This window comes from Bactrocera neohumeralis, chromosome 5 (genome assembly GCF_024586455.1).
Source record: "Bactrocera neohumeralis isolate Rockhampton chromosome 5, APGP_CSIRO_Bneo_wtdbg2-racon-allhic-juicebox.fasta_v2, whole genome shotgun sequence".
In the NCBI taxonomy this organism is placed as follows: Eukaryota; Metazoa; Arthropoda; class Insecta; order Diptera; family Tephritidae; genus Bactrocera; species Bactrocera neohumeralis.
This window is the reverse complement of record NC_065922.1, coordinates 240,710-256,820: the sequence shown is the minus strand read 5'-3', so window position 1 is coordinate 256,820 and position 16,111 is coordinate 240,710. Positions and strand designations below refer to the sequence as shown.

The 16,111-nt window shown below is 32.1% G+C and overlaps 1 protein-coding gene and 1 long non-coding RNA gene across 2 annotated transcripts; both read left to right on the top strand.

The window, feature by feature from the left end:
• Positions 1-1,495: 1,495 nt before the first annotated feature.
• Positions 1,496-5,932, top strand: LOC126758907 (uncharacterized). Its single transcript, XR_007666914.1, has 2 exons — positions 1,496-1,824; positions 5,746-5,932. It is a non-coding gene; the product is annotated as an uncharacterized LOC126758907 (long non-coding RNA).
• A 1,979-nt stretch (positions 5,933-7,911) lies between these two features.
• Positions 7,912-15,529, top strand: LOC126757969 (uncharacterized). Its single transcript, XM_050471910.1, has 5 exons — positions 7,912-11,193; positions 12,808-12,985; positions 13,505-13,526; positions 14,114-14,626; positions 14,687-15,529. Exons 1-5 carry the CDS (start codon positions 7,921-7,923, stop codon positions 14,868-14,870), a joined length of 4,170 nt encoding a protein of 1,389 aa, XP_050327867.1. The 5' UTR covers positions 7,912-7,920; the 3' UTR covers positions 14,871-15,529.
• The last annotated feature ends 582 nt before the right edge of the window (positions 15,530-16,111 follow it).

Genomic DNA, 16,111 nt, shown 5'->3' with positions numbered 1-16,111 from the left:
GAACTATTCACAAAGAAGTCTAACCCTTTATTCACATCCTTCCCTTTCTTTTGCTGACCTCAGATCGATCGTAAATTATTATCCCCTGAATGTTTGTTTATTGATCTTTCATGTCTGATGGGTTCAATCTACTAATTATTTAATTTTTTTTTTAATTATTATTTACTTTGATCTACTCCAGGTGTTGGCACATTTTTATTATAAAAATGTTGCGAAAGAATTCATTATTCCAATAAGACAAAGAACCGGCGAAGAAAATATTTCTGCCGTTCAGGCAAGTGTTACTGAAGATCGCAATTTGTATAATCCAAGACATTCTGAAGAATTGAGGCTGTCTCAAACCACAACCTTGTGAATATTGAGAAGAGATTCTGGCTTGCAGTCATATAAAATTGTTCTCACTCAAGAACTGAAGCCATTGGACCACCGTAAACGTCGTGAACTTGATAATTGTGCCTTGAAACAACTTGAAATAATTTTTTAAGAAAAATAGTTACTTTTACCATATATTAGTGGTGCGGTAAAGAATAATTCATCCAAGTTGACAGTTTGCTGTGGTTTTTGATCTGGTGAAATCATCGGTCCGTACTTCTTTCAAAATGAAGTTGGTGACACGGTTACCGTCAATGGATAGTGGTATAGATCGATGATAACCAACTTTTTATAGCCGCACTTGAAAAAAGTTGATCTTGACAAAATCTGGTTCCAACAAGACAGGGCTACGCGTCACACTGCATATGCAACAACCGAATTATTGGATGAATAGTTTGGAGATTCGTTTATTACAAAAAATTTGTGACATTGAATGGATTCCAAGAAGTTGTGATTTAACACCAGTAGAACACTTCTTGTGGTGTTATTTGAAGTAATCGGTCTTCAGAAATAAACCAGACTCTCTTCAGGCTTTAGAAGTCAATATTGAAGGTGTTATTTGCGGCATACGACTTGATTTAATGGAATAAGTACTCGTAAATTGAGTTAATCGTATTCATTCATTCCTCCAAAGGAAGTCGTGGAGGCTTAATTGTATTGATTAAACGTCACATTAAAAAAAACTTGTTTTTAACAAAATCGTTATATGGTTATAATCAGAATCTTATTTTCACAGGGTGCATGGGATCAGATTTGTTCTCAGCAAATTTTGGTGTTATCGCTTGAATGGTTTAGAAGATATGTACATTAAAATTGTTGAAGGCTGGAACCACACCAGTCCATAAACATAAAAATTTGACGCCTTTTGTTGTTAAAAAATCACAAAATCTAGTGCGAAAGACACCATGTCCGCAACAGTGATTGAGAGGGTATAACCAAATGAAATGACGAACGAAAGACCTAGTAGCAAGCGCAGCTTCACGACCAGTTTTAAATAAATACATTGAGTTCAAGTTGAGTCGGGCTGCGTGCTCGTTTGTTCTTTAACATGCTTATATTTGTTTGTAAGTGTGTTAAAAATTTCATTCGTGTAACATAGATACTCTGTGAGGTGTGTAAGCCATATTCAAATGTATGTACATATTTATACTGAATTTTGATTACTGCTTTGAACTTGTTAACTAGAAGTATTAGTTGTTCTTTAAACGTGAATAAAACCAGACGTGGTCATTTGAAGGTACAAATAATATAATATAAATCGAAATTGAAATCCGATGAATATATTTTATTCACAAAATAATTAATGTTCGAAGACATGACTGTATATGGTATTATCGTTCAAATAATACTAGTTTGCAACTAATAATTTTATCGCAGTAATAGATAATTTCAATTAAATATGACTTAGTAAAATAATAAAACCAAAATGACGATCATAAAACAATTGTTTCGGTGAGTACTGTGAACTATAAATGTCATTGCAAGTTTAAATAGCATTGAAACATGAGCAGAGTAGGCACCTGGTGAAATCAGGTAAATAAGATTGAGGGCCGATTGCTGAACGCGAAACAATTTATTAGTGTCCTAAAGTAAAATCCATTCTACTTATATTGAAAGAGAAATTGAGAGATAAAAAGTTGCACTCTCGCTGTTTAGGTTCATTCCATTCAGAGTGTGTGAGAATGTTTGTTTGCATTTGTGAGGGTTAAGGTCACGAAGCAGTAATTATTTATACTATTCATGTATAGCATCTATGTACGTATAATGATGTCATAATGATGTTGAAAACTTTGAATATCGAAATTTTAAATGCCTTCTCCAAAATGCAAGTTCAAATATATGTACTACAACCAAATTTCAAAGGCAAAAATTTAACAAAACAATTTTATCTGCAATTCGCGTTTGTAAATATAGTTAGGGATGTTTATTTTGGCTTGCTCAGGAACCAAATCGTTCATATACAGGTAATAGACAAAAAATTGTAAAATGTCTGTCGAACTCTTAATGTTCTTTTGTAAAGTTTGAATTCACGAGTGGTATATGTAAGTTAGATATATTCTGTACGCATTTTTTCAGTTTGTTGGTTTACCTTCCCAGTGGATTACAAAGTTTTTTACGGACTTGTATCATAAAGCTATTTTTGAAGTCATTCATATGTTATTTGTCGACCGCGTCTGTCGTTTTTCAGACGCTGCACACAAAATAAAGGATTTTGTTTTAGCTAATCACTAATTATTCTCCTTAAAGTCATGTAATAGTTTAACAAAATTATCTACGGCAGTCATCATTAATCAATTAATAAATAAGGAATGGCTAAGTCAAATCTTCATTTAAAAAGTGTCGCGAAAGAATTTAATCTGTATATGTTCGACGAAATCGGGATGGATTACAATCAAACTTTTGACATTACTCAGGTATACTCTAGAATGTATTTTTAAGCAATTTTATAAATATACATATATTTATACACTGACCAGTATATTCGGCATAAGGTTTGCTAGAAAATCATTATACTATGTAGTATATAGGAGTTTGAGTAATTCGTGGACCAACTTCACATATTTTTGGCATTACACTAGAGTATATCAAATATTATACCTTCATTAATTTTGCTAAGATATCTTACATGTTGGACAATTTATAAGGAGTAAAGTCAACAAGAAATTGGAATCATGTCAAAGTTCACGCAAGTGAGGAAAGTTCTCTGATCGCCATTCACTTGGGAGTGGCCAGAAACGATTCAAGCAGCTCACGACTTTCGGTCTTTGGCCAAGTATCCAAGAAATGCGATTCACTCCGGTGGATGAACGTCTAGCCACAATCCGCATCAAAGTGAAGTTCTTCAACATATCGCTGATTTGCGCCCACGCCCCGACGGAAGAGGACGATGTGACCAAAAATGTCTTCTATGAGCGCTTGGAGCGCACCTATGAGAGCTGCCCCCCTTACTATGTCAAAATCGTGCTTGGCGACTAACACCAGGGTCGGCAAAGAAGGTATCTTTGGCACAACAGTTGGTAAATTCAGACCCCACGAGGAAACACCCCCAAATGGGTTAACGCTGATTTTAGACATTTTAGACAAAAAATGCGCCGTTATCAGCTTAACAATTTTATTGAGATAAGTCAGAAAGAAGTTCCAAAATCTTTATATTAAGTATAATATATGGGGCTAAGGAATAACTGATTCGATTCAATCAATTTCTGACATGCATGCATAATATTATCAGAAAAAGTGTCTCTCCGCATTTCGATAATAAATCTTACAGATTGCCCGATATATGTATTTGATAATGAGTTCGCATTACGAACTGGAGTCCACATATTCGGTATCTGGTGTTTTAATAACATTGGTTCGATTTGAATAATTTTTGCCATAAAGTAGCGAATCTCAACGGCACTATTTGCGCATAGTTTTATTGAGGCAGTGTCACGTCTCTCATCTCGGGTGTAAAATTTCTTGCCTCTACCGCATTTATTTATAATTATCTCACTTTTAGTAGTTTTTAACAAAACCGTTATATGGGAAGTGGGCGGGGATAAAATCCGATTTCCTCCTAAGAAAATTTGTCAAAGGAATACACTCAGTCCTTTTTTTACGCGACCTCTTTTTACGCTATTTCACTTTAACGCGGTTATTTTTGCAGCGCAAATTCCTTTTTTTACGCGAATTTCTCACTTTAACGCGATTGCTTTTTTTCGTTTTTTGCTTGGTCTTAAACTTGCAGCAGAACGTGCACGAATTTTTCAAAAAGAATTGAGTGTATGCATGTTAAGATATAAAGAACTACATCGGAATTTATTGGGTCTAAAAAGAAGCATTCAAACAAAATTAACTGAGTTTATGGTGCAAACTCAGTCGGAGACGCTACGTCAACCAGAACATCATTCCATAGTTCTTACTATTGATTCTGATACAAATTCTAGTGATATCAGTGCCGGCCATCAAAATAAGCGGCTAAAAATAATTTAAACTACGGATAATGACAGTGATTAAACAGCATTCAACGGTTTTTTTCAATAAATCTACCTATTTTCTACTTTCTTCTCTTTTATATATGGTTTTTGTTTTGTATTTTTTATTTTGTTATGAATGAATAAATCATAAGTCTGAAATTTGAAACTTATTGTATTGCTTTTGAATATTTTTTTGCGCGTATATTTTGTTATACGCGATATTTTTTATATTCGGATCCAATTCGTCAGTTAATATTGGAAAACTAACCATTTTTACGCGATTTTTTTTACGCGATTAGTGGCAGAACCGAAAATCGCGTAAAAAAAGGACTGAGTGTATGTACATTAAGATTCATCAAGTTATCTGAATGTTTTCTCAAGTTATCACTTTCATGGACAGACAAAGACTCCATAGGAATTCAACACGTCTCGTTATCCTGATATATTGCATTTAAGCCTTTCTCGATATGTTCTTTTGAGCGACAAATGTCAAGTAGCTTCAGTGTTCACATGTTCTTTCCATATGAGATTTGGCATACTTGTAGATTGATGCGGCAGCTGAGTTAAACCGAAAGCAGAGTTAATAGCGGTAGAAAACATTCCTGAATTAATTTGCAGAAATGCTGCCGTGTTGACAGTCCTTGGCTGGATATAAATCCGGGTCCATTCCGGTTACGTAGACCCGACTGTCGTGGAAACGGATCAAACATTTCTCATACGTAATGGCAGAATGCACTGCTACAAAAATCTTACTAATAGTTTATTATAATTTCCACATCATCGTGCCCTTTTTTTTTAATACGAAAACTATAACAGCTGTTTTTTATTGTTGGTATATACATCAATAAATTTTGTGATAGAGACAGTTTTATAAAATTTTTTAACAAAGAAAGCGCCAACGTCAACAAGTTTCTCAAATAGATCTATGAATACAACACTTTGTTTTCCAAATCAGAAAATGTGGCTACTGAAATTGAAGCGTTTCTGACATTATATTTCAATTTCATTCTTTAAATACGTAATCAAATTTATCACATTTCTTATTTTTAGTAGAGAGAGAATAGTTTAAGAGTATGAAATATCAGTTATCTATTTCTAAATATCCTTGAATGTTCTCACAATTTTGCTTTATTAACTTATAATTATTTAATCAAGTACTAACAGAATAGAACTTTTCACAATGATGGAGTATATGAGGTTTTAGATGTTTTAAAAGTGCAAATCAACAACGCGTTAAGCGCTAACCGGACGTTGAGTTCTGACGTAGAAAACATAGGATTTAAGGGCTTAACATATCGACATTGGCATTTTGTGATTAATAAATTTAATTATTTTTTAATATACATATATGTTATATGTACATATATACATACATATTTGTACGGCATACACTTAATTTTTCTTTTCTTCTTTACAGTTTCAAAATAATTAATTTAAGTAAGACGATTATTGAGAATTGGAAAACAATAGGATATTCTGCAAATTTGTCCGTTACCAAAGCAAATGACTGGAATTTATTATGCTATCATAAGTTAAGTGTTCTTGTTACCAAATAGCAAAAAGAAAAAAAAAATAAAAATAAATTTGTTTATTTAAAATACCAATATATTTTATTTTTATTAAAATTAATATTATTTTACGTTTTTTTATCGGGGACAATATAAAGGTAGGAGATTGTGGTAATATTTTGCCAACACTGGTAAGTATTTCCTTGGATTTGATACCTGCAAAATGCGAAAGTATAAAATGAACTTAAAGGCTCATTCACATAAAACTTCCCTCTCCGTCATACTGAAACAACGAAGCGTAGAAAACAAAAGGTATGCAACAATGAACGCTTTGTTGTCAGTGTTGCTTGGCGAAGCATAAAAAGAGGAGAGCTGCCTAATATTTTGCTTAAAAAGTTAACCAAAATGTCTCAGAGACTTATTAATTTTATTTTTATTTGTTATGCGCGGGTTGTTTTTTATAATTCGGGATTAGAGAACAAAATTAATATTATAATTGAAAATCGCTTTATTGTTTTTCAAAATATTCTCCGAAATATAAAAGGCAAACTACATAGTTCTTGAACATCATCGTGCACATAATGATGAGATCTATCACCTGATTTGTATCATTATTGTTTTACCTTTTTATTAAACTGTTGTTGTGTTCAACTGGTTTGGAAAACTCTTAACTCGGTTGTTAAAATCTTTTTCGATCTGTTCGTTAACTTCGTCAGACACTTTAAAAACTCCGTTATCTTCAGTAATTTCTATGTTATTAATGCTGACGCCCGTTTTGTTTGAACTCGGAAAGGTTAATTTAACCTAGCTAATTCCTTTTGCCAGAGTTAACTTTTGTCTTACCTTACTTTCGCTTATGACGTCACGTTGCGAACAGCTGGTTGTCCAGTAAAGCGGTACTTTCAGGGCGTGATCTTGTGCTCTATCATTATTGTATACAACCACACGTATGCTTCCATTTGCGAGAGTGGGTATCTGATTGAGCTCGTATATAATAACATTGACAGAGAAAAACATTGAAGCAAAAGAATAAGAAAATTTATGCTGGTATTGCTCTAGTGTTCTCATTGCACAATTATTATTTGAGTGTAAAGAAAACGAAATTTTTTCGTATATATGGCATCTGTAAGTTCATCATTGAGACTGGGTGTTGCAGCGTGGCGCCAAATTCAGATCAAGCCTTTCAGTTAGCCTCTCGCTTTCAAAATATACGCAACTCATCGAACAAAATTCTGAATTTGTAAAAAAAGTTTATTTCACTTAAATTCTACACATACATATGTACATACACTCAAAATATATAATAAATTCTATGTTATTAAAAACTATACTGCTTAATACGAAATTGTCATATGTATGTTTAAATACTGTTTACCGCGAAACATTGTGCGTACATTATGCGTCTATATTGCAAGTTCATATTCGCGTTAAAACATTAATTAGAAGTAAGCTTTGGGTGCGGCTTAGTTGAGTAAGTCGTATCTATACATACATAATATATGCAGGTATATATGCATATACATATGTATGTACATTGGGACGTTTCATTTAAAGTTCTTTTTTATTTCTTCGCCGACACATCCAAATTTTGTTTTTTATGTTTAAAAAATAATTCCATGAAAATTTGAGCCCATAACTTGTAGTACTACCTGTTTGTTTTTCAAGTATATCACATATTTTTGAAAAAAATTTAGGGAGCAAGTGGTTTTAACGTTAATGTCATAAAAGTGAATTATTTCAGAGATGTAAACGATTTAATAAACAAAATAAAAACAAATAAGTTTTTATGAAATTTATTTATTTAAAACCCGGATCAAATTTGTAGCAATTTTTTGTTCAACATAAGATACAAACATTTTATGTACTCGAGAAGAAACAAAAAAGTTTTAAATTTAACACCCTAATATGCACATAGTGCAAATGTATTAACATGCAATGGTGTACATGCCTTTATGCATATAAATTCATTTATCACTCTTAATTAATTTTAATTCCAACATTCTTCTTGCATAATTATACATACATACATGGTATTGAAGGAAAAGTGAGCAATTATGTTAATAAATTTCTTTCAGAAAAGCAAAATGTCAGAAGAGATCTTTACTATATATGAGAACAGTCCGAACTTAGCAAAAAACAAGGATAACAGTAATGTGTATGGTAAAATGGTTTTTCCAAAAAACACTCGAGCCAATGGAGACAATAGCTATGGAAATGAAAGTGCATTTAATTTTTCGGTATTTGATTTAAATTCGAAGTTGATTGAAAAAAGGCAACCGATATACGACAATATTAAACATAACGAATTATCAAGCCAAAAACTACTATTTACAAAATTATTTGGAACAGCGAAAAATAATGATATTATCTATGAAAACTTATGTCGTGGATGTGGTTATGGTATTTTTGAAGGGAAAAATTATTTGTGTGACTTTTGTATATGTTTGGTTAAAGGTAACAAAAGTAACAAATCCGAAAGTTTGCGAAAAATAAATAAAAATCATGTGAACACTGAGGAGAATATCTATGAAAATATTTGTTCTTGTTGTTCCAATTTATATAATACTCAAGAATGTCAATTCTGCATAAGAAGCGAAAAATTCATGGAAACATCAAAAGAAGAAAAACTTGAAGTTATGAAAAAAGAGCAGAAAACATTGTATTTTCAGAATTTGGATAAGCCTAAATTCTTCGATGGTATTTTGGGGTCGTTGAAGAAAAGTTCAAAACCTAAACAAGAATGTTCAAGTAAAAAACACAAACGGGTGGAGGCAATGTATAACGTTAAAGGACACCCTAATGTTTCCCCATCAAATAACGTATTTAATAAGCAAGGAATACTCGATTTTAAGCAAAAGAAAACGAACTACGATGCATTCCGGAGAGAGCAACATATATACGGCCGATTAAAATTTAGCGAACATTTTGTTGGTAAAATTCCTTTAGAAGTAACTTCTAATCATACTGTGTCTAAACCTCGTGAATTCCTAAAGGGAGATCTAGATTCCGTTCACATCAAAAGTTCTATTGAATGTTCATCTGCTTCGAGGAAACTATCCAAATCACCCAAAATTCTAAAACATTTTCCAACTCGTCCTTTTAATACACCAGATTATAAAACGCTTCATACTCCACTGTCTGAAAGCGTTTGTTATTGGTTGGAATTGCTGCGTCAACAAGTGCATAATTATTACAGTCATGGTACATCATTTGATGATGGCGATTACGGTTTATGTATTCCTAAGAGCCTTCCATCAAGAAGCGTGTTGATGCACACATACTGCGATGCTGCTTCAAGTTATGAAATGTACGATTTTGTTTCCCCTTTCTATTTAGAAATAGGAATGACTAATTTGACGACAACTGATAAAAACGTAGAAGAAGAAAATGCTACATTTACAAATAATATAAGTCATATTCATATTAGTAAGCAAATTGAAAATCGTTTTGAGACAATGGTGGATGTATTTAAGCAAAATCTGAAAGCAAAATGTATACTTCATAAACAGAGAGAGTATCAAACATCTGTTGAGCAATCCAATTATTCGCTCAACACATTATCAGAAGCAAGCTATGTAATACGATCTTCACTGCAGCGAACCAAATGGCCCTCCGAACATAGTCCGATTGCGGTAATGAATTATCAACCGCTCTCAACAGTTACCGCCGAAAAAGGTCGAACTAGTTGCTTTTCAACTTGCAATGTGATCAAAAGCAAGTGCAGTCATTGTGGTTGGCTAGGTGGTGGAGGGGTATCAAAAGAAAAAACTAAAATCAAAATTAACCAAGAAAAATGTGAAAGAAATTATAAGGAAAAATCGGAAATGATTAATACGTACAACAAAGCACACGGGCAGTACCTCAAACAAATAAACGGTTATTTTTTCGATATTAAAGGAAAATGTTGCAATAATTCATTCAAAATATACGAAGTGAACAATCAAAATCCAAAAATCAACCATTTTAATTTTGTGTGTTTAATTAACAATGTGTTAATATCGTATAGCCTTAATACAAACGTCTTGCATTTGTGTTCCAATCGATTGCAGTACTTTAATTGGTTTCAAGATTGGCTTCTTTACAATTTCAACCCGTGGAGCTTCAATGTTAAACGTGCTTTGAAGGTGCTGGCTAATTATAATAGCTTTAAAATATCATTTAAATTATGGGCTGTACTGAATGAGTCAGTAAAGCGACATAGAGGTTTATGGAAATATGATAAACAAGGGGAGAACATTTATGGTGAAGCACCAATTGACAGCACAGTGAGCGAGCAAGTTACGAAATTTATTCCAATGGCATTTCAAAGTAGTAGTTTGGAGAGCGACTTTATTGTTAATGAGAATGAGAGTGTACAATTAAGTGCGACACAAAATGTGGTAAAAAATAAATGTATGAAAAGCAATGACGAAGTAGTTCTGCTACGTACAAAAACTAAGGAAACGTTGGAAAGAAGTAAAAAAGCTCAAGGGAAATATTTAGATCTTGATGAAAACGTAGTTAAACTAAACAACTATGATTATAATAAAAATGAAGATATTGATTTGACAACTGGAACCAAAATTTCAAATAATCATAGCCTTTCTGATGAAAAAAATAACTCGTCTCACACTGAAGAAAACTCTATAATAAAAGCAAAGGAAGAAGACATTTACCAACCCATTTGGAAGTTTCAAACCGTTGGAGAGGCTCTATACGATAGTGATCCCGAATATTATAATTTGAGTAATCGAACTTGTAATTCGAAGTATTTGCATAAAAGGAAGCAACGTATGTCAAATGATTCATCAATTCCATGTCTTGTTATATCTGACAATGGGGAAGATCATGGAGATTGGGAGACCGATGACGAATTTATGTTCTCAAAACAGTTTGATGAATACTGCGGAGCAGGCGACCTGATACCATTACAAACATCACACAACACAATTTCTCAGAGCAATAGCACAATCACAAGTGCTTCAAGTTCTGACATCATTACTGCACCGTCACACTCAAATTTTCAACATCCCTTCCTCCGTACAGTATGCATTTTTTTCAGCTTAAAGGAGCCTAAAATTCGTGCAATCGTATATGATTACACGTATAGCCAATCATCGTATTATTTTGCAAAAAACCAAAATGCAAACTTGCTTTCTTACAATAAGACCAACGGAAAATTGAAACCAACGAATACATCTACTTTTAATTGGTTACCGCCATCAAATAGTACTCATGAAAACATAGCGTTTGTATCAACAATAACGAACAGAACATGTGTAAATAATGAACCTGCCACAGACTCTAGATTGAATCCAATAAATGCGTGGAAACTGAACCTATTAAATATATCAAACATTGAAGATGAAGATGACTTGGTAAGTAAAAATAAGTTTGAACTACATATTTCTCTTTAAATTTGGATAACTGCGTTATTAGCCTTAGACGTAAATACTTATAACATAAAATATATATTTTATGACAAAACTTGGTAACATATATATTGATGAAATTCGAAAAAAATTGTAGCTAAATAAAGGAATTTGTTCCAATCATTTTAAAGTGTATGATTTCGAAGGAAGGATTCAATTCAAATTGTTTGTAATTAAGTATGTATGTATATCTTAAGGGGGGATACCTTTAGTACCGTCAAAAAAAGTAATTTTTTCCTATTTTATTATTATATTAAGAGGTATTATTGAACTACAAAATAAAAATTATTTTTTGTCAAAAAAAAATATAATAAAATGGCGAAAATATCAACGATCCCGTTGATTGACATTTTTTTGCGGCCATCAACTTCCTGGCTAGGCTTCTTATCCGAAACGAAAAAAGTAAATTTTTTTAATCTGGAAGCATAGTAGAGGGGTTTTGAGAATTTCGAAAATTCGGAGATGTAGGCCAGGATTTTGGAAAAATTGCTATAATGATGCTATATTACCTGTGTTTTTCGAAACCAAAATTCTTAAATAACTGTCAAAATACCACGCACTTGAGTATAAAATTGTCTATAAAATACGCTTTAGTTCAAGTAAATCGGTTAAATAATTCGCTCGAAATTTTGACGGCCAGATGAAAAAAGTTAGTTTCGAAGAAACGATCCTCAAAGTTCTTCGGTTGTATAGACCGCAGCATGAAGTGCAATGTTTAATGAAGTGGTTAGAAGTAATTATTTTTTAAGTCAAATAGTTTTAATTTAATTTGGAATCATAAGGAGAAAAGATGGTTTTCATGACCATCCTGAGTAACAGGAATTTAAAAATCTTGTTTCTATATTTGGAATCATAACGAAGCGGCTTTATCTGTTTACAGCAATGTTGAAGGTTATGATACACATGATTGAAAAGAAAACGCTTACTTCTTGTAGTTAAATAGTTATTAGTACCTGTCCGCAACTTAAATTCATCTAGTCTACTATTACCCTGGTGATGCCATTTTAATATCAAAAAATTACATCCCAAAGCATTTAGACTAAGCTAATGTCTTAAAATGCCTACAAACTATTTTAAAATTTGATCTCTTAAAAGAGATACATATACCAAGAAATCGTTCGGACAAAACCCCGCTCGATTAAAATAATTAATTAATTTTTTTTCCCAACACCTCCCACTGTAAGTACCTATAACGAATTTGGTTCTATTGCGAACACGGTTGTCGAAACTTTAAGTAACTTAGAACGTTGGTTGCGAATAGAATATAAATTTCACAAAATCATCAAAATGTAAAAAAGAAATTCATGAGGAATACATTGAAAGGTTTTGTGGTTAAAATTTGTTTCGTAAGAGGAAGGGAAACTTGTTAATATTAAAGTCAAAATTGCGGTGCCGTGTTCATAAGCCAATAATTGATTTTGATAGATTACACAGTACCACATTATTAAGTAAATTTTAATAAATGATAATTGTTTGTATTTAACTTTACTTTGATGATTCTAATTTTACATGTATGTACTTATGTAGTTAACGTAACTGCTTATTAACTATATTTAATAGTTCGTGTCAGAGAAAGAGCTTTTGCGCTCTCAAGCCTTTAAAGAGAATACCGAATATGAGAGTTCACCTCCAAAACTATCTGCCCCCCAGCTTATTAAAAGTGTTTCGTCCGGTAATATTTTGGATATACCAAGTGTGGACGACAAAAAAACCATTACCGAACGTGTGCGTAGTAAATGTGAGTATATAAATACATTACCCTGTTGCTTACAACAACATATGGAATCAAGCAGACTGAAAATATCGCTTCTGAGGAAGAGCGCCACAAGAATGTTTAACATAACGTTTTAACATGAAGTTAATACAAAGATGGCGCACGAACCCACAATCAACCGTAAAAAGCAACGTTTCATAGATTGTGGATAGTGTTTGTAGATTCTCAATCATAAAAAACGTCAAAACAGCTAAAAATAAATAAAAATTTTACTGAAACGTTTGAAGGAATTGAAAATAAATCAATGAATATTACAGTTATAATCAGAGTCTCTCCATCCTTGCAAGTAAAATCGAGTTTAACTTGAAAAAAATTTCTTGGAAACGATAATAAATTTTCAGTCTGCGTTTCTGCAGAAGAAATTTTTGTATTACCTCATTCAAGATGTGTTTTCAATCCCATACAAAAATAATACCTTTACTGTCATACATTTTTTAAATGTGTATTTTAACCTATTCAATTTCTTCCCCATTTCTCACACAGTTCCAAGAAGCGTCTTCAAAATGTAAGTATATTTACGGAAATATGTTAAAATCTCCTTCATAATAATATAATCGATTATTTAGAAAAACGTTGTTCGAAACTCCAAATTTTTGCTTCCTTAGTGGATTGCCGACTTTTTACCACTTTGTTTTGTTTTTATGATTCAAAGTACATTTTTCAAAGATTTCTACCAATGTAAATGTGAAAACAAGAAAAACAAAAATAAAGTTTTTTGGCATTATGGAGTAAAATCAAATATTTGAATAATACGCAGCTAAAGCAAAACATGTGTACATTGCTTTTCGAAACAAAGTAACACTTATAATTTCTATCTAGAAAACCTAAGTACGCTAGGCACATAAAAATTAAGATTTGAACGATTTCGTTTACCATTTTTGTTTTAGACTCAGAACAACATTTAAAACAAATTTTAACAAACTTTTTTCAAATATTGTCTCGATTTGACACTTTTGAAGAGTGGACCCTAATTAATTTTTAACTGCTATAATCAATAAAAAAACCGATAATTTAATAAGTTCAATCTTCAGAATCTAGTTAGAATTTCAATCAACATTACTTTTTATTATAATGTTATTTATTATGTTATAGAAATGTACGTTCACCAAAAACCGAGAAGAAACAAAATGACATCATTCGTTCTGCAAAAACGGGAAGTTTATATTTGGAAACAGATGCGCAACCTGAATTTCCAATTTTTGGGGCACCACTTGAAAAATTAGAAATGAGTGAAGTTGTTCATCATGTCCCACGTTTTGTTGTGGACTGTGTAGCTTATATCGAACGTAAAAACTTTATATTACAAGATGGATTATATCGTGCTTCTGGCAACAAAGTAGCTATTGATGAATTGAAAAAAAAGCTATCCGAAAGCTTCGTCTACAATTCAAATCTTTTGGTTGCTGATGATATACATACTATTACCAGTTTATTAAAACAATTCTTTCGAGAATTAAGCAACCCATTGATTCCCCAGCATATATATAATCAACTCGGACGTAATTTTCTTGAAACCGTTGGTATTGAAGCATTGAAAAATACACTTGAAGAAATGCCTGATCCTAATCGAGCAACATTGAAATTTCTTATACGCCATTTAAAGAAGTAATTTTAAAATACTTTTGGGAAAAACTTGCAATTTATATTATATTTTTTTGTTTTCAGTGTTGCCGCCTTCAGTAAAGAAAATCGCATGCCTGCATCTAACTTGGCAATTGTATGGGGCCCATGCATTTTTACATCAGAACAAATTGTATTTGGTGATATCGGACGAATGAATACACTAACTAAACTATTTATAGAAAACTACGAATACGTATTTAGCGAAAATGAGCGACTTGTAAATTAAGTTGTGATAAAAATTCTTATCATGTTACATCACGTTTTAGAATTATTTTTGCAATTAAGTCAAAATTTTAGTAAATCCTGACCGTTTACATATGTATGTTTTATACTCTCGCAACATGTTGAACAGCGTATAATTATTTTGATATTGTTATTATCCTAATGGTTTCTGGTAACACTTACATCTAAAGAAGATAGATAAATAATTACAAATTTATATCAAAATCAGCAAGATGGCGCGATGATTTGACATCCAGTTAACTTAACCTGAAATCTTAATAATCTCAAAAAATTCCAAGACTTCTCCATTCTACTTATACAAATCATATGCTAGTGAATTTTATGCCAAATATATCGTATCATATATGGTATAGTGATTATATTAATAAAATAGTTTGAAAGCTTGTTCGCAAGTATAGTTTAGTTTAATGCTTAGCTAAAATCTGAAACTTACCCTGATTTGCAATTTGCGAGAGTATACAAATTTCGTCTGCAACCGAACGCAGCCTTTCCTTAATTCTTTATTAAACAATCATGCTAAATTGAAAAGTAAGTATACACTAGAATTAACCAAATTTTACATTGTGATAACATATATTAAATATATGAGTGCAGAGCTCTAAATTGCAATAAACTAGTAAAATCACTATCTCTGAACTATTATATACAGCTACTGATTGCTAATTAGAAACACAAGATAATCAGGATAAGTAAGATTTTTGAATATATGTACATATGTATTTGTCGGAGCACGCACATGTGTCCATTGACGCCCTAAGGTGGCGGTTTGTTGCTAATCGGAAAAGTACTATTACTCGGAGGCACAAAATTTAAAAATTTAATTAAATGCCTCCGAAATTATTAACTACCAACTTAAAAACCGAAAACCTAAAAAGTGCCATAACTAAACACTAAGATATAAAACTGTAATTTGCTACAGGGGATCAACCTGCCCCCCATCTAACTATTACCAGAATTTTTGAACATCCCGCTGAATTTTCCCCAGGGAACATTTGTTTAGTATGTGGTATGATAATAGTTAATAGATAAAATCGGGTCGATACTACTCCAATTCCCATATACGAGTTTTAAAATTTTAATTTTTCTGACAAATCTTATGCCGAATTTGTCGGTCGATGTGCGAGTTATATAGTGAGTAATTGCTTAGATTCCGATCCTCTGGTTGACGTTTTACATCTTGAGGTATTTCCTTGGCGTTGATTCTTGCAATTTAACCCTTTCTTA

Bases quoted from the DNA above. Each gene is read 5' to 3' on its own strand.
- LOC126757969 (XM_050471910.1), top strand. From the start codon at position 7,921: ATGTCAGAAGAGATCTTTACTATATATGAGAACAGTCCGAACTTAGCA. The intron at 12,986-13,504 runs GTGAGTATATAA...TTTCTCACACAG, and splicing joins CGAACGTGTGCGTAGTAAAT to TTCCAAGAAGCGTCTTCAAA. The intron at 13,527-14,113 runs GTAAGTATATTT...ATTATGTTATAG, and splicing joins CCAAGAAGCGTCTTCAAAAT to AAATGTACGTTCACCAAAAA.